The 16813-nt window shown below is 38.1% G+C and overlaps 5 protein-coding genes across 7 annotated transcripts; 3 read left to right on the top strand and 2 right to left on the bottom strand.

Moving 5' to 3' along the window:
* Window positions 1-4580: 4580 nt before the first annotated feature.
* LOC116804160 lies at window positions 4581-5205 on the bottom strand. Its single transcript, XM_032730552.2, has one exon. It carries the CDS (start codon window positions 4812-4814, stop codon window positions 4650-4652), a length of 165 nt encoding a protein of 54 aa, XP_032586443.1. The 5' UTR covers window positions 4815-5205; the 3' UTR covers window positions 4581-4649.
* Window positions 5206-11303: 6098 nt separating this feature from the next.
* LOC6581092 (eukaryotic translation elongation factor 2) lies at window positions 11304-14378 on the top strand. Of its 2 annotated transcripts, XM_002006814.4 has the most exons (4): window positions 11305-11619; window positions 11687-12214; window positions 12456-13152; window positions 13213-14378. In XM_002006814.4, the coding sequence occupies exons 1-4, from the start codon at window positions 11402-11404 to the stop codon at window positions 14302-14304; spliced, it is 2535 nt and encodes an 844-aa protein (XP_002006850.1). In that variant the 5' UTR covers window positions 11305-11401; the 3' UTR covers window positions 14305-14378. The 2 variants fall into 2 exon arrangements, with proteins under 2 accessions (XP_043867291.1, XP_002006850.1); XM_044011356.1 differs by having other exon boundaries at window positions 11304-11619; window positions 12456-14378.
* Window positions 14379-14471: 93 nt separating this feature from the next.
* LOC26527415 (cytochrome c oxidase assembly factor 4 homolog, mitochondrial) lies at window positions 14472-14759 on the top strand. Its single transcript, XM_015164602.3, has one exon. It carries the CDS (start codon window positions 14565-14567, stop codon window positions 14757-14759), a length of 195 nt encoding a protein of 64 aa, XP_015020088.1. The 5' UTR covers window positions 14472-14564.
* LOC6581093 (probable peptidyl-tRNA hydrolase 2) lies at window positions 14719-15229 on the top strand. Its single transcript, XM_002006815.4, has one exon. The coding sequence runs from the start codon at window positions 14719-14721 to the stop codon at window positions 15157-15159; it is 441 nt and encodes a 146-aa protein (XP_002006851.2). The 3' UTR covers window positions 15160-15229.
* A 105-nt stretch (window positions 15230-15334) lies between these two features.
* LOC6581094 (GTPase Era, mitochondrial) lies at window positions 15335-16799 on the bottom strand. Of its 2 annotated transcripts, none has more exons than XM_002006816.4 (3): window positions 16496-16799; window positions 15757-16444; window positions 15335-15699 (listed from the first exon to the last, which is right to left on the bottom strand). In XM_002006816.4, exons 1-3 carry the CDS (start codon window positions 16760-16762, stop codon window positions 15515-15517), a joined length of 1140 nt encoding a protein of 379 aa, XP_002006852.1. In that variant the 5' UTR covers window positions 16763-16799; the 3' UTR covers window positions 15335-15514. The 2 variants fall into 2 exon arrangements, with proteins under 2 accessions (XP_002006852.1, XP_043867297.1); XM_044011362.1 differs by having other exon boundaries at window positions 16528-16636.
* Window positions 16800-16813: the final 14 nt, after the last annotated feature.

A 16813-nucleotide genomic window follows, 5' to 3' on the forward strand; every position in this document is an offset into this window, starting at 1 on the left:
CGCAGGTCCTTGATTCATTTGATGAGTTTCTGCAAATTCGAGAAAAAAGCTCAAATTTGCGGTTGCTGACGAAATGATAATTTTTGTGCTCCAATAGTAAATTGTTGTATTTGCATATATTTTTGTGTGCCTGTGGGTGTGTGCATGTCCGCTGTGTTGTGTGAAGAAAAATGTAATTTTGCAGATTGGGGACTCGTCTCGTCATTCACTACTTGCTTCTGAGGCCTCTCCTGCCTTTTGAGGCTTCAAATGCGCCTGCGGCGTATGGGAAATTTATTCACATGTTTTGGTATGCAGCAAAATTAAGCAACATTCTTGGTTCAAAATGTATGCCAAACCAACGGCAATTTGAAAGGGGCTACTCAAACTAAAGAGATCCATAGGCCAACTCAAATGCAACCGAAGATTGCTAATGGCCTTAAGTTATTTGGCTAAAAGGGCTCTGCAGGTTTGAGCCGATTCGGGTTGAATTACATTTTTATATACCCTTAACCCATTGAAAATTGGATATCAGGGTATAATGGTTTTGTGAAAAGTATGTAATAGGCAGAAGGAGTCATTGCAGACCCCATAAAGTATATAAATTCATGAGCATTTATACAAAATTTGAGGTCTCTAGCATCAATAGTGCTCAAAATATAGTAGAATTTTAAAAATCATTATATCTTCAGGTCCGATTTGCCACGCCCCTAATAGGTGTAGACATAAAATTTTGTCATAAGACCTTATAGAATCATAACATTAGCTTACGTGCAAAATTTCAGCGGTTCATACGGACAGACGGACGGACATTGCACAAAACCAATATACTAATTCACTTTCGTGAATGAGTATAATTAATCTCATCAAGATCAAAACTCATGTAGTATAATAATAAGTTACGAGTATGTACAGTCCAATAAGAATACCAAAAATGCAATCAAAGTAAATGGCCTTTCAAAATTAACGTTCTTAATATATACATATGTATATACATATATATACATACATTTTTACTATTCAGATGATCCAGATATTAAACTCTTTAGTAGTCTGTGTGCTCGAAAGTGGTGTTGAAAATAGGCGCCGAAGAGTCGCTATGGAGTTTCTTGTCAAGTTATTAAATATCCAGAAAAACAAACTTTTCTTCGTTCAGCGCTATTGGGGTTGTAGCCACCAGAATTCAGTTAAGTTATGTTAAGCTGGGAAAAGGTCTGACTAATAAGTAAAGCTATGCGACAATGCCTTGGTCACACAACAACAAGAACAACGTTCAGGCCATTGCTCATTGGAAAAGGCTCGGTTTCGCATTCGGTTTTGAGTTGGGATTCGCGTACGGAGTTTGGACTTGTTTCAAATTACATAAGCACCGCACGTAGCAGCGTGGAGAGTACAAGCATTCCCGTTGACTTGGCTTTGATGCGCTTTGCACTTAATTAGGGAATATGACTAATGATAGAAACTTTGCACTCGACTTTCTATAATAGCACCGAGCACTCATCGAAGCAAAAGAGTTTCCATTTGACTTCAGATGACTCTACTTGGAGACTCTACTTCCGAGCCACAACTAGTAACTACACAGCCTCTCAGCTAGAAGCAGAAGCCACTTGTTGTCGGCTCGTTAATTACTATTATCATTTATTTATTTGTTAGCTCATCCATTTATATCTTAGCTTTGCTTCCTTGTAATTTATTTTGTGATTCGATTAATTATATTTTAGTTTGATCTGAAACAAATATAAACGCTGCTGTAGAAAAATCATCGCATGGAATGCTGCACCTCAATAAAATAAATCTAATTGCACATATCACACCGCAACATTAACATTATATTGATATTTGAGAAACCAATGGTTACAATTATTGAATGCCTCTCTATCTATTAGCCGAAGAGGAGGTTTTGTGTTTTCCCTGGCGAGGAGTTATCCACTTGGCGAACGGGCGCAGCTCATATTCTCAACACAATTCACAATTCAAATATACTTCATTAATACCCTGAACTCATTGAAAATGGGAAATCAGGGTATAATGGTTAATGTTAATGTTAAATGTATGTAACAGGCAGAAGGAGGCGTGGCACACCCTATAAAGTATATATATTTTTGATCAGGGCGACGAGATGAGTTGATTTAGTCTGTCCGTGTATATCACGCGCATATCGAGTTTTTCTCTAAATATCGATAACTACTCTCGATATTTTATTATCGATTAAAAATCTTATCGAGAGCTAGTTATTTAATTATATCTCTTACACCTTTAGAGCTAGACCTTCCAAATTTTAAATGTATACTTATATGCATTTTACAATTTCGGTTTTTGTTAAAATTTACCCTTCACCCCTATATCCACCCCCTCACCAACATATTTGAAAAAGACGTATTTAAAATACTAGAGACTTGTACTTTGGCAAATACATATGTATATACCAGTGCTATGATCATAATCTGGAAGTTTCATGAAGATCGTATGTCCACAAAAAAAGTTAATTAAGTTAATTAAGTTCTCATAGTAAGTGCACACTGCAGCCCATGCGTGTTTATGCGTGGGTGCTTGTGTGTGTATGTGTTTGTGTGTATGTATGTATGCGTGTGTGTATGTTTGCCTGTGTATGCGTGTGTGTGTGTATGCGTGTGTCTGTGTGCGTGTGTCTTGTGTAAGCAGAAAGACGCGAAAAATTATTGAAATAGATATTGCTCGAAGGGTTCAGGGGATCTCGTAGTCAAGCAATCTCGACTAGAGCTTACTTTCTTGTTTTTATACCCTGAACCCATTGAAAATGGGAAATCAGGGTATAATGGTTTTGTGAAAAATTATGTAACGGGCAGAAGGAATCATCGCAGACCCATTAAGGTATATATATTCTTGATCAGGACGACGAGCTGAGTCGATATAGCCCTGTTCGTCTGTCCGTCTGTCCGTCCGTATGAGTGCGTCGATCTCAAAAGCTATAAGAGCTAGAGAGCTGAAATTTGGCATGCAGACTCGTGTGTACCAGTTGTTTTTTTTTCGATTACTCATCCGATAACTTTTTTATCGAGAATAACCAAAAAATTGATTTTGTTTTTTCAGCCTAATTTGAACACTTTTAGACCTAGAGACTTCAGATTTACTGTGTATATACAGTTGATCGATACGAAGATTTTATAATTTACAGATTTTACCATGTTACCATGCCCCATTCGCCCACAATTGTAAAGGTACTAGGGACTTGTGCTTTGGAATGTACACACATTTTTACCATATGATTAAGCTCCGATCATTAAGATCGTATGTCTACAAAAGAAATTATTCAACAAATAAATTCTATGCACGCATGAAGCTGCAATCAGTGTTGTTAGTTTTGCCTAGATCAGGCTAGATCTTTCCTATTTGGAAGTGGTCTTTCCTATAGATAGTAAATTCATTGATGATAGAATAGGGAAGGAATGGCCAGAAATTGAGGAAGACTATGAAGAAGTCGTAGTTCTTAAGAGAACTATGTTTGGAAAAGAAGAAAGTCCTCTCAAACCAAGTGACGTCATTTTAAAATTATAAATATTAATGTACAGAAGCTTTTTTTAGCAATCATTTAGCTTTATCAAGCATTTATATACATACATACATACATATTTTAGAGGGCTGGATGACTTAAACCAACACTCCAACACGTGTATGTGCTTCACATAGACTCCCTTCCATATGAAATTGAATTAGTGAGTGAGAAGCATTGAGTGAGTTTGGATTGTCATAGCTAGCGAGAATAATGAGCGAGAATAAATGAAGCAATGAAAGCAATGAAATGAAGGCAATGAAAAATTTGGCAAAACATAAATGCAAAACATAAATGTACACACAATAATATTATGGAACACTTTGATGTTTGTTTATTTGTGTGTCTGCATATCTGTCTCTCTGCCTGTCTATTTCACAGTCTGTGCCTCCGTCTCTCTGTAAGTGCAATACAAGCAAATCAAGATTTTTGTTTTTTTTTTTTTTTTTTTTTTTTTATACCCTGAACCCATTTTAAATGAGAAATCAGAGTATCATGTTTTTATAAAAAGTATGTAAAAGGCAGAAGGAAGCATCGCACACTCTACAATTGGTTAGAGCGGAAATTGAAAAAATGAATTCACAAATAATAGGTCTCCAAGTTTAAGTAGTTTTCAAGTTTACCACAAGTTGAAACTTACCATGATTGATGAGTGCACTCAAATGTAGTTCATGATAGATTGTGCGATTTCATCGTGCCATCTTTTCATCAACCGAGCCGAAAAATACCGACCCGAGCAAGATAGATTTTCGGCCGCGGAAAAAATCTACTCTACCTCTCAAATAAAATAAGTCCCATAGTTGCATTGCATTTTTAGATCATTTTAGATCACGATAAGGAACCATCCAATGTTTTGGACATAGTGCTCCAAGTGTTACAGTAGATTTCTTCCGATTTCTTTCTGACCCCCTTACCAAACATTCATCTAATTTTTGAATAACAAGTCGTTCTCTCTTGTTATTTGACAACATTACTGGACTTGCATATATTGAACGATTTGGATTTTTACGTTTCAATAGCTCTTAAGAGTTGGTTCTCTTTCATATGGAGTAATTTCAATAGACTGTTTTTTGATTGAATATGAAGCTTTATTCGTCTATAATTACTTTTAATGCTGGCAATCCATTTGACACTCTTTATTTTATGTACTCGTTGTTTCCATTCTCAGAGTCGTCGCGCGGAAAGGACAGATGTTCAAATTGTACAGACAGGCGAAGAAAACGATGGTGGACTCAGCGACCGGTGTGATGAGCAGCAGGAGCAACGACACGACCATCACATAGAATATCATCATCGACGAGTTCATGCTGAGCAGTGTAAATTTGAAAAAATATTTCCAGTAAGCTTTGAAGTGCGCAACGCTCTAAATGTTGCAAATGTCAATGGTCAGCGGCTTTTTATAGCCAATTGAGAGCTGGGCATATTTACACAGTTGCCAGCCTTCGCAGGTGAGCTGGCGCAGCGGACGAGGCTGGCATTGACCCGCATAAGCCCAGGCCCAAATATTGATTCAGCCTAGTTGGTAGACTGGGAGAACAATTGAGATGCTAAATCAATTTCATGCAACAGAAAAAGTCAATTATGCACAGAAGTTCGCACAGAAGTTTATATCATTTGGTGAATTCTCCAAATGTAATTAATTTAAAACCGACAGTCGTAATTGTAATTGCATTTGTATTCCGAGCTTAAGGATGCCTGCTAAGGGGTGGGTCCATGTGTGGGAGTGTGGGTGTGCAGTTAATCGCTTTACCGATTTTCGCCGATTCCAAAGCCAATTTGCCCAAATTTGATATTCCATTTCAGATAAATGCGTTGGCCGAATTGAATTTTATTTGAAGCCAAAGCTGCATTAGCGTATTATAGTATACAATAGGGAAAGGAATGTCAAATTAATTTCAATTAATGAAGCTTTAACGGTGTTCTATCTACAAGCTTTGCATACAGTTTTTTGTCTTTGCATCTAAGCTTTCAACGTTTTATAGCTTTCCAGGTTAGTTCTAATCAAATTCTCTTTGGTATGCCAATTTATGAACCTCAACCTCAAACCATACAAAAATAGCGCTAAAATAAAAAGTCTGTCAGATACAAAAAGGTAAAAGTTGACATATGAAATTATTAATGAGTACCTAGATTATACAAGATGACAAAAAATTTGCAATCAATATAAAGCTGCATGCAATCGACTTTTTGTATAATCATTGTGGATCCCTTCGCAGGCAATGTACCTTGGCATCACCCTTGACAAGCGTCTAACATTTGGTCCTCATATTAAGGCAGGGGCTAGGAAATGTGGGCAACGCATGCAACAACTGCGATGGCTGGTCAACAGACGCAGCACCATGTCACTCAGAGCTAAGAGAGCGGTTTATGTCCACTGTGTAGCCCCAATTTGGCTCTACGGTGTGCAGATTTGGGGAATATGCGCAAAATCAAACTATAAACGCATACAGGTCCTGCAAAATCGTGTATTGCGGCAAATTACAAACTGCCCATGGTATGTGCGCGGCTCAACTCTACATCGAGATCTGAAACTGTTTACTGTGGAGGAACAGATTGGGAGACACACTAGCCGATATAGTGACAGACTGGCTAGACACCGGAGCAGACTAGCGAGAAGATTGCTTCCTGCGAGACCACTAAGGCGATTAAAACGCTTGTGTTTTGCCAAAAATATTAGATATGTTTAGTTTAGGGATACTTGTAAATATATATTTGTAAGTTCTCCTGAATACATCAGAAGGTTAGGTTCTATATAAATAATCTAATTGTGTTCTTAAGGTACTAAACTTGCATTGTACAGATTCAGCGCTTAAAATAAATAAAAAAAAAAAAAAAAAAAAAAAAAAAAAAATCATTGTGGATCAATATCTAACACAAGGCTTTAAATAACATATGTTTCTGTCTGACGATAATCTAGAAATTCAAAATACAAGTTCAAGCCGAAGGCTTCAGTAACCACTCAGTGGCTAATTTCAATTAGCCGTACGAGTAGAGAATCATTCGTTTTTCAGGTATCCCTAAAAATATGCTACGCTAATGGAAGACAACGAAGTTTGAAACAACATTGCCATTTGCTGATTGATTATTCTGAAACAAATAATTATCAGATCGAATTGATTGAAAGCAAGCTGGCTAATTTCTGCAATGCTTCACTGACTTCATTTTCACATGAAACCTCTTAAGCATTACCCCACCCCGCCTCGCCACACTAACGGCCTGTCAATCAGGCCTACCAGCGAATGTCCGCATCGCATGGCTACATATTGATTGACCTGCATAAATCTTACAGCTTCGTCATCAGGTTAAGTCCTTTTTGGAACCCAATTGAAAAATACTGCAAGATAGTATTCATCATAAAGATGAATGAGACTGAAATTCAGCCAGATTGTATGTACTAAATATGATTAGTCTATGAAATAAAAAACTAAATAAAATAAATAAATACACTAAAGTAAGCAAATTAAATGTATAAATCATCGGTATGCCAAGAAAGTCCAACAAAGTAATCTATAACATACCAAAATATGCCAATCATAAAAATTATATTAATATATGTGTAAACTTATATTAAAGACAGTATAGCTTGTATTATATTGTATGTACCTTCTTCTAAAGATATACATATATATAGATTCAGATATAACAAAAATACCTGATGCATGTTGACATGACCTGGAACTGATAGTCATGACCACTAAGTCTCTCACTTTCACTCTCTCTCTGTGTTCCCCTCCCTCTTCTCTTTTCGCTCCTATCTGTTTCTCTTTAGCCAGTTAAGTTGGGGTATCTGGAATTATTTACATTTTCCTAGTAATGCTGTCAAGTATCACTTACAGGGGACTACCACCCAATCGGCAATTAACAAGTTTTTGGCCGCAATTCGCAAGTTTGCGAAGCGTTAAAAATATTCCATGGTAATTTGGTGGGCGGAAACGGAAATGCGCATAGTGCCACCCCGTCCAACTAGTAGATGAGGCAATTGTTGACATTGCGAGAGTACGAGCGGGCATTGTGAAACAGTAGGCGAAGCAGTACCGTTTTAGCCGCCGATTTGCATACTGCTTAAAATGTAAATACAGATTCAACTTTATAAACATTACAAAGGCAGACGATGCGTGGGCGTGCTGCTGCTGATGTTGGTGTTGTTGTTTCTTGACGACTGCGTCATGTAAACGTAGCAAAGGACACAAAGCAGAGTATTTACAATTTACTCCAATTCTGCTCCCCTACCATCCACTACCCTGCCCTGGCCTGCCGTGGCCTGCCCATCGCCGCAACTCATATCTACTCTTTGCGCCACAGACACTCATGAATAATGCAACTGTATAGGAGCATAAACAAGCATTTCATATTGCGGGGGCGTCGGCTGCATTACAAGCGAGAATCTGGCCGACAATTAAAACCACATAATGTTAATGCCAAGCGACAGTTGCTGCAGCTGAATTATGCAAATGCTCAGAATTTTGATAAGGGTTCTACGCACTCCCCAAAAAACCAGCCCACGCACTCAGTCATTCACTCGAATTTGAAAATGTGAATCAATCGACAACAAAAGATTTTTTTAGCATTTAACCCACTTCCAAAGAAACCGCTTAAATTGTAAATCAGGCGAAGGCCCAGCTATCGTATCATATGTAAACATGACACCCATAAAAGCCAGAACGTAGAGCTCGTTCTCTTAGTCCAAATATATCAAAATTTACGAGTCTTATAATAGGTAGATATAATCGAATTCCCTTCGTTCTATAGACTTCGGTATTATATCATTATACCCTGAACCCATTTTCAATGGGAAATCAGGGTATAAAGGTTTTCTTCTTGATCAGGGGATGAGCTGAGTCGATATAGCCCTGTTCGTCTGTCCGTCCGTCCGTCCGTATGAGTGCGTTGATCTCAAAAGCTATAAGAGCTAGAGAGCTGAAATTTGGCATGCATACTCGTGTGTACCATACGCAGTACGAGTTTGTCATATAACTCACCCGATTTCTTTTTTATCGAGAATAATCGATAAATCTATGTTGTTTATTCAGCCTATAATGAATACTATTAGTTTTGGAGACTTCAGATTTAAAGTGTATATTCATTTCATGAATACGAATACATATTTTGTAATTTACATATTTTGGATAACACGCCGTCGTCGCCCCCCATTTATAATAAACTAACTTTAAGTAATAAAGACGTGAGCTTAGAATATACATACATTTAAACACTATAATCACGTTCTTTGTTTGTATGGGGACCAACCAAGACATCGAATTTTCGTCGCGATAACTGAAAAACCGAATAACTGAATTTTTTAAATTGCCAATAAATTACTAAATACCTCACCCTCTCTTAAAACAAAATATAACTCATGAAACAAGATATCAAAATCATTTGTTCATTCTGCCAATAAGCTGCATGCAAATGAAACGAAACGACAAAAACATAATCCGATATACGTGAAATAAAAAAATTATAAAGCCGCTACGACTAATTGAAGAAATATTAATTAAGATCTAAACAAAATTTTCCACAAGCTGAACAAAAAGTTCCAGACTAATAAATATTACACTAATTAAAATTCCACTCAAAGAAATAAATAAACTTATCTTTCTCTCTAATATACGGAACGTAATAAAGGGACAAGTGATTTAATTTATAAACATTAGATATTAGCGAAAATAATATTTTGGACAAGTTTTAGGCTTATCGTATGTGTACTCTAAGCTGCCATGCTTAAAGCTTGTAAAACATTTTTTCTATTTATTAAATTTGGGAACCTTTTTTAAGTATTAAAAAACATGTACATACATATATTGCTTATATTTACTTATATTTTTATACCCTGAACCCACTGAAAATGGGAAATCAGAGTATAATGGCTTTGTTGAATTGTATATAACAGGCAGAAGCAGGTGTGGCAGACCTCACAAAGTATATATATTCTTGATCAGGGCGACGAGTTGAGTTGATTTAGCCCTGTCCATCTGTCTGTCCGTCCGTCCGTCTGTCCGTATGTTTGAACGGGTCAATTTCAGAAGATATACGAGCTAGACTTGAATTTGTTTAATGACCGTATTTATAGCGCGAATTACGAGTTTACCTTTAAAAATCGATAAGGCATCCCATTATGCTTTTATAGATTAAAAACATTAAGAATCAAGTCAGATGCCAATATAGCTAATTGTGAATGATTTGGCATTTTTTTTAATTTGTCAAATATTCAATAGAATATGGGCAATTCTCTAGTGGCGAATGTGACAGTCGTAAGCTTTTGAGTTTAAAAAAAACGAATGCCAAAACATTTTTTTATTCTGACGAATAGCGGATCCTTTAGCTCTTTATTAGCTCTATAATTGGTGCTAAATCTAATTTTAAACAAATGTTATTTTTCAAGATAATCACAAAAAAACAAGAGGTTCGCAGGCTACAAAAAACGTAAGTCGCTTTTTAAATGAACTGTTTAACCTGAGATTTTAGCGAAACCTTAAATGACAATTTATTGCGAATAATTTTATATTATTAGAAATTGGCACATCTTTACAATGTTTTTATTTGATTCAAAAATATTGAGTAATTTTTTTTATTTTTTAGTTTTAATCAGTGTCGAAGGTGACGTGTGGAATGAAATATTTTTTTAAACCATACTTTTTTTTTTTTTTTAATCTTTAGTAATTTTACATGAATAAACGCATTAGAAATGATTTTCAATATATTCTATTTATTAATTATAATAAAATTGAGAAAATTCTAAGTATCATATTTCATTGCATAGTGTCTCAATAATAAGAACAAAATGTGCAATAGAAATGCTTAAAACAGAACTTTTGCACTTGTTCGGCTTTGTGTCTCAATATTTCGAGATGTATTATGATAAAATGTAAAATTGGTTTATATTAGTTAAATTTGATGGATTAGTTATAAAAAATATGTTAGCATAACATGCTTTCATTGACTTTGAATGTTTTGGCTGCGGTTGACCTTTCGGGAGAAATGCCCATATGTAGATTATATGCAGAAAGTTAAAAAATAACAACATATTTTTCCAATTAACAAACGCACGTGCAGCAGTTACAACAGTTTTCCTATACGTGGGCACACATACATTCAAAATTATACCACATCAGCAGTTAGTTTAGTTTAGACTTGGTAGATGGCGCTGCAACAGTGAATCTATTTGCCATCGCACAGTTAGGAAGTGAAGTGGCGTGATTAGCAGCGCGACACTCGTTCGGGAAGTCTCGGGTTCGACTCCAGAGCGCACCATTTATGTATATATTTTTAATTGTTTCAAAATACTTATATATTTAATTAAATGAGTTTTTTTTATTTTATTTATATTTTTAAATAGAAATAGAAATTTTAACCATGCTAAATGTGCGATTTTATTAGTTTGGTTCAGGGTAGTATCTAGTCGAGCACTTTCGACTAGAGTTTTCTTACTTGTAAATGAAATAATATATGTAAGTACATCTGTATATATATATATATTTATCAGTTGTTCTTAAACAACCAAAAGCATAACAATCACATTCATATTTTTATATTGTTTATAAATATGTGTTTTACTGAACCTCAAAAAAGTGTACCCAATCTATGTTTTCAAATATCAAAGAAAAGCATCAATTTCAGTTATTAAGTTGTTCGGACCACAGGTTGAATAATAATTTCATTTGCTTACCTATCGTTCAGCTTACAAGCTTAAAGCATTTGCAACGATAGCAGCTTTTTCAACGAAAGCTTTACGTTGATTTCTCTTATTATGAAATCCATGGGTGGAAAGTGTTTATAAGGCTGCGCAGTGTGAAGCTTTCCAAATGATTCAAGAAATCACTTAGAGCGCGCCAATGTGGGAGACGATTTAAATAATTCAAGTGTAATTTTCCATATAAGAAAGACTCAAAGAAAATGGTGAAGTTGTCCGTGGACGAAATACACGGCCTAATGCAGAAGAAGCGTAATATACGTAACATATCTGTTATAGCGCATGTGGACCATGGTAAATCGACGCTGACTGATTCGCTGGTCTCAAAAGCGGGTATTATAGCGGGCGCCAGGGCTGGTGCCATGCGATTCACGGATACCCGCAAAGACGAGCAAGAGCGTTGCATTACGATCAAGTCAACGTAAGTTCGACAAAGATTATTTCATCTTCATCTTCATTATTTAATGATTTCCGAATGCCGTCTTCAGAGCCATTACCATGTACTTTGAGGTAATGAATGAGGACTTGCGCTTCATCACGAATGCGGATCAGCGGGAAGATGACACGAATGGCTTTCTCATCAATCTGATCGATTCACCTGGTCATGTGGACTTCTCTTCAGAAGTAACTGCGGCACTTCGAGTCACCGACGGCGCCCTAGTCGTTGTGGATTGTGTTTCTGGAGTTTGTGTGCAGACAGAGACAGTGCTAAGGCAAGCGATTGCTGAGCGAATTAGACCCATTCTCTTCCTCAATAAAATGGATCGAGCTTTGCTCGAACTTCAATTGAACTCTGAAGAGCTGTACCAAACATTCCAGCGCATTGTGGAGAACGTCAATCTTATCATAGCCACCTACAATGATGATAGCGGTCCCATGGGTAATATCTTTCTTGACCCCTCGAAGGGCTCCGTCGGATTCGGTTCAGGTCTACACGGCTGGGCATTCACTTTGAAGCAATTTGCCGAGATGTATGCTGATAAGTTCAGGATCGATGTGGATAAGTTGATGAAGCGGTAAGCTCTCAATACAATCTCAATTCTAACTTATTATATTCAAGTTATTGAACTAATTTATACGGCTTTGCTTTTTTTGAAAACCAAGAACTATTTTTATTTCACAGTTAGAATTAGAATCTAGATACAAATTAGTTTCTAAAACTGGTCTTGTATATTTTGTTATTTATATATATTACATATATTTGATGTTTCCTTAACTTGTATTTAAATGTATTTCATTTGAAAATTTCTTCCATAGATTTTGGGGAGACAATTTCTTCAACGTAAAAACGAGAAAATGGCAAAAGCAAGAAGATTCGGATGCCAAGCGATCATTTTGCCTTTACATTCTCGACCCCATTTATAAAATATTTGATGCCATAATGAACTACAAAACAGAACAAATTTCGGGATTATTAGAGAAGATAGGTGTTAAACTGCAGCCGGACGAGCAAGAACAACAGGGGAAGGTGTTACTTAAGACGGTGATGCGCAATTGGTTGCCAGCAGGCGAAACTCTCCTCCAGATGATTGCCATCCATCTCCCATCACCAGTTGTGGCCCAAAGGTATCGCATGGAACTGTTGTACGATGGTCCTCACAGTGATGAAGCGGCGGTTGCCATTAGAAATTGCGATGCAGAAGGTCCATTAATGATGTACGTCTCCAAAATGGTACCTACCTCAGACATAGGACGTTTCTATGCATTTGGCAGAGTGTTCGCTGGCAAGGTGGTTACCGGACAGAAGTGCCGCATCATGGGGCCTAACTATGTTCCCGGCAAGAAAGAGGATTTGTACAAAAAGTCAATTCAACGTACGGTCTTGATGATGGGGCGTGCAGTGGAGGCCATTGAAAACGTGCCAGCAGGAAATATTTGCGGATTGGTTGGCGTAGATCAATTCCTAATAAAAACAGGCACAATCACAACCTTCAAAGAGGCATACAACATGAAGGCAAGTCAAGTCTGTCTGTCTCAAAACAATCATTCTCTATTAAAATTTATATTTATGAAGGTAATGAAGTTCTCCGTATCGCCCGTTGTGCGTGTAGCCGTTGAGCCCAAAAACCCAGCTGATTTGCCCAAGCTTGTGATTGGTCTGAAGCGTCTGGCCAAATCCGATCCCATGGTGCAGTGCATAATTGAGGAGTCCGGCGAGCATATTATTGCAGGCGCTGGTGAATTGCATTTGGAGATTTGCGTTAAAGATCTGGAGGAAGATCATGCCTGTATTCCACTCAAAACGTCAGATCCTCTAGTTTCATATCGTGAAACTGTCCTCGAGCAATCTAACCAAATGTGCCTGTCCAAGTCTCGTAACAAGCACAATCGTTTGACTATGAGATCCGAACCGATGCCCGACGGCTTAGCCGAGGACATTGACAATGGCGTTGTCTCAGCCAGAGAGGAGTTCAAGAAGCGGGCACGTTTTCTCAGTGAGAAGTATGGCTATGAAGTGAGTGAAGCGCGCAAAATCTGGAGCTTTGGTCCCGATTGCACTGGCGCCAACATCATTGTGGATTCTACCAAATCGGTTCAGTATCTGAACGAGATCAAGGACTCGATTATCGCCGGTTTTCAGTGGGCAACCAAGGAGGGTGTATTGGCTGAAGAAAACATGCGGGGTGTACGCTTTGATATACACGACGTGGTTGTCCATGCTGATGCAGTACATCGAAGTGGTAGCCAAATCATCCCAACAACGAGACGTTGCATTTACGCCTCAGCAATCACAGCGAGTCCACGTCTACTGGAACCAGTGTATCTGTGTGAAATCCAATGTCACAATTTGGCTGTTGGTGGCATACACAAAGTACTCAGCCGACGTCGTGGTCATGTCTTTGAGGAGTCCCCAGTGCCTGGAACACCCATGTATGTGGTTAAATGTTTTTTGCCGGTCAACGAATCCTTCGGTTTTACAGCCGAGTTACGTACCAATACACGGGGACAGGCCTTTCCTCAATGTGTCTTCGATCATTGGCAGTTGTTGCCGGGTGATCCATCCGAACCCACCTCTAAGCCTTTTCAAATTATTCAGGCGACGCGTGCACGCAAGGCTCTTAAACCCGGTTTACCAGACCTTACACAATATTTGGACAAATTGTAACGTAGGGCGAAATCGAGTTTAACAAATTTATTAACAATGACAGTTTTCTATTAAAACGAACAACACATACCCTATTTATTTGTATCCATTTGATTCAAATTTTGAATTAGGTAGGAAATTTAGTCAGAAGAGGTACCGTATTAAAATGCGATAGCTATCGCAAGTTATGGCGACACCATATTTATCGATATCGCGCATGTGCTTTTGCTATTGCTATAATTGCTGTTGAATGCAATCTGCATTAGAAACAAACGTTAAATATGCCAACTGAAGAACAGGATCCGGTCGAGTTGATGTTGAAAAAAACAGGCTGTATTGAGCTACACTACAAGGTGCAGGAGTGCATTGCAGAGACGGGCGACTGGCGCATGTGTCAGGACAAAGTGAAAGAGTTCAAGGCGTGCATGCAAAAATATGTGGATGAACAGTCCAAGAAATATTCCAATGTTAAGTAAAATTATACCTAAGCTCTTCAGTACCAGTTTTGTCTCCAACCCAACAAAACTGGCACTAATCGTGCGCGGAGATCTGAAGATGAGCAAAGGCAAAACAGCGGCACAGTGTGCACACGCAGCCATCCTGTGCTACCAAAGCGCATCCCATGGCAGCGAAAAGCAAAATGCTTTACTCCAGTGCTGGTGCCGAATGGGACAGCCTAAAATTGTTCTCCGAGTGGACAGCTACGAACAGTTAAATGGTCTACAGCAGCGGGCACAAGAGGCGAACGTAGTTGCTGCCTTGGTAAGAGACGCCGGGCGTACACAGCTGGACCCTGGAACAGCTACGGTGCTTGGATTGGGACCTGCAACAGCTGCCGATGTTGATAAGCTAGTTGCCCATTTAAAACTTTTATAAATACCATCCATATGTAACCAACTGATTTGTTTGTAAATTATGTAATTAATAATAACATCGGTCTATCCAACTATCAAGTTTTTAGATTTGCCTGAGTACTACATCTACATTTACTTACGCTACAAATTATCATTTTTTTCTTTTTCTTTTAAGAGAATAAGTATTTATAAAAATATTTGGTGAATAAAATGACTGAAATTAATATTTTACTACAATCGATTTGACAAAAATTTAAGTTATCGATTATTTGAAAAACCGTAATCTAAGCGCGGTAAATGACGACATCTCTAAGGTTCCGAATGAATTTTGTACTCCGTTTGGCCGTTTCCAAGCTCAGAGCTGTTGAAAAACACGTTCATGCATTTCTCTTACCCCCGGACATTGTGGTTATGGTTAAAGACACTGCTTGACCAAACATTTCCACCAAATCCGAAGTTACTCGTTCTGTTATCTGGCGCAGTTTTCCATTCGATTCTCCGCAGATAAGGCGCTCAATTCGGGGCGTAGGACACTGAACCAAAACTGATGTATAGACCACACCTATAAGAAGAGAGCATGGATTACAAGAATAATTTAATTAGGCCTGCGGGGAATTACGGTTCTCCACATTGTAGTACTCCAGCTCGCATTTCAGATTATAGGGAATTTCTTGTGGCAGATAATCCAGTAAACGTGCTCGCACACTCTCCACAATTAAAGTTTCGGGTGTTTCATCTGTATAGACGTCAGCTGGATAGACCCAACGTCTTGGCTTGGCACAGTCAACCAGATAGTCCTGCAGCTCTTGTAGACCACTGCCGGTGATGGAGGATACCAAGAAGACATCACTAAAATGATTCCAACTAGTTTCTCGTTGATTCAAACGCACGCCCACTGATTCGCTCGGCAGGGAAATCTTTTTAATAGCACTCTTGCTACGCAGAGTATCGTTAGTCAAAGTTTTAATCAAGTCCAAGAGGACACGCTTTGATTTAAGAGCATCCACTTTGTTGAGCACCAGTAAGCTGGGCAGTTGAGCATAGGTCTTTAAAGTGTCAATCACTGTGGGATGCAAACTTTTTCGCGTCCAACTGTTCGACGCGTCCTGCATAACAGCTATAATATCCGCATGTTGAATGGCATGACGATAAGCACTTTTAAAGCTCTGCTCCAAATGATGTTTTCGTATTTCATGCTGAGTGACCAAGCCGGGCGTGTCGTAGAATACCAGCTGTGTCTGTCCCGTGGTCAAAATCGCAGTGTTTGCTTTACGAGTAGTGTGCACCTTACCTGAAGTCGGACAAACCTAAAAAAGAGATTAGTTAGGATTTTAGATTGACAACTATTTGTTTTTCACCTTATGGTTAATTATGTTGTTGATAAAAGTACTTTTTCCAACATTTGGGACTCCAATTACGGCTATGTGCAGAGATCTCTGCTGATGCTCCTTGTTGTTGTTCTTGTTGTCAAGCTCCTCTGTAGGATGTACAGGCGGTGTTGTCGATTGAATATTTTCTCCACTAGACTGTGTTGTTGCAGATAATCTACGTACGCCTGTTATCCATAAACTGTTTTTATTGCATTTAAGCAAATTTAAAGAATTTGTTAGCCAATATGAACGCATCGCGGTAATGTGACTGGCAAATCTATCGATAACTATTGATGCTTTCTGCTG

Source organism: Drosophila mojavensis, unplaced genomic scaffold (genome assembly GCF_018153725.1).
Source record: "Drosophila mojavensis isolate 15081-1352.22 unplaced genomic scaffold, ASM1815372v1 contig_82, whole genome shotgun sequence".
In the NCBI taxonomy this organism is placed as follows: Eukaryota; Metazoa; Arthropoda; class Insecta; order Diptera; family Drosophilidae; genus Drosophila; species Drosophila mojavensis.

Coding starts and splice junctions, on each gene's coding strand:
- LOC116804160 (XM_032730552.2), bottom strand. CDS start 4,814: ATGAACTCGTCGATGATGATATTCTATGTGATGGTCGTGTCGTTGCTC.
- LOC6581092 (XM_044011356.1), top strand. CDS start 11,402: ATGGTGAAGTTGTCCGTGGACGAAATACACGGCCTAATGCAGAAGAAG. Junction 11,620..11,686: donor TGCATTACGATCAAGTCAAC/GTAAGTTCGACA, acceptor TGCCGTCTTCAG/AGCCATTACCATGTACTTTG. Junction 12,215..12,455: donor GTGGATAAGTTGATGAAGCG/GTAAGCTCTCAA, acceptor TTTCTTCCATAG/ATTTTGGGGAGACAATTTCT.
- LOC26527415 (XM_015164602.3), top strand. CDS start 14,565: ATGCCAACTGAAGAACAGGATCCGGTCGAGTTGATGTTGAAAAAAACA.
- LOC6581093 (XM_002006815.4), top strand. CDS start 14,719: ATGTGGATGAACAGTCCAAGAAATATTCCAATGTTAAGTAAAATTATA.
- LOC6581094 (XM_002006816.4), bottom strand. CDS start 16,762: ATGCGTTCATATTGGCTAACAAATTCTTTAAATTTGCTTAAATGCAAT. Junction 16,445..16,495: donor ACAACATAATTAACCATAAG/GTGAAAAACAAA, acceptor TCTCTTTTTTAG/GTTTGTCCGACTTCAGGTAA. Junction 15,700..15,756: donor GTACTACAATGTGGAGAACC/GTAATTCCCCGC, acceptor CTCTTCTTATAG/GTGTGGTCTATACATCAGTT.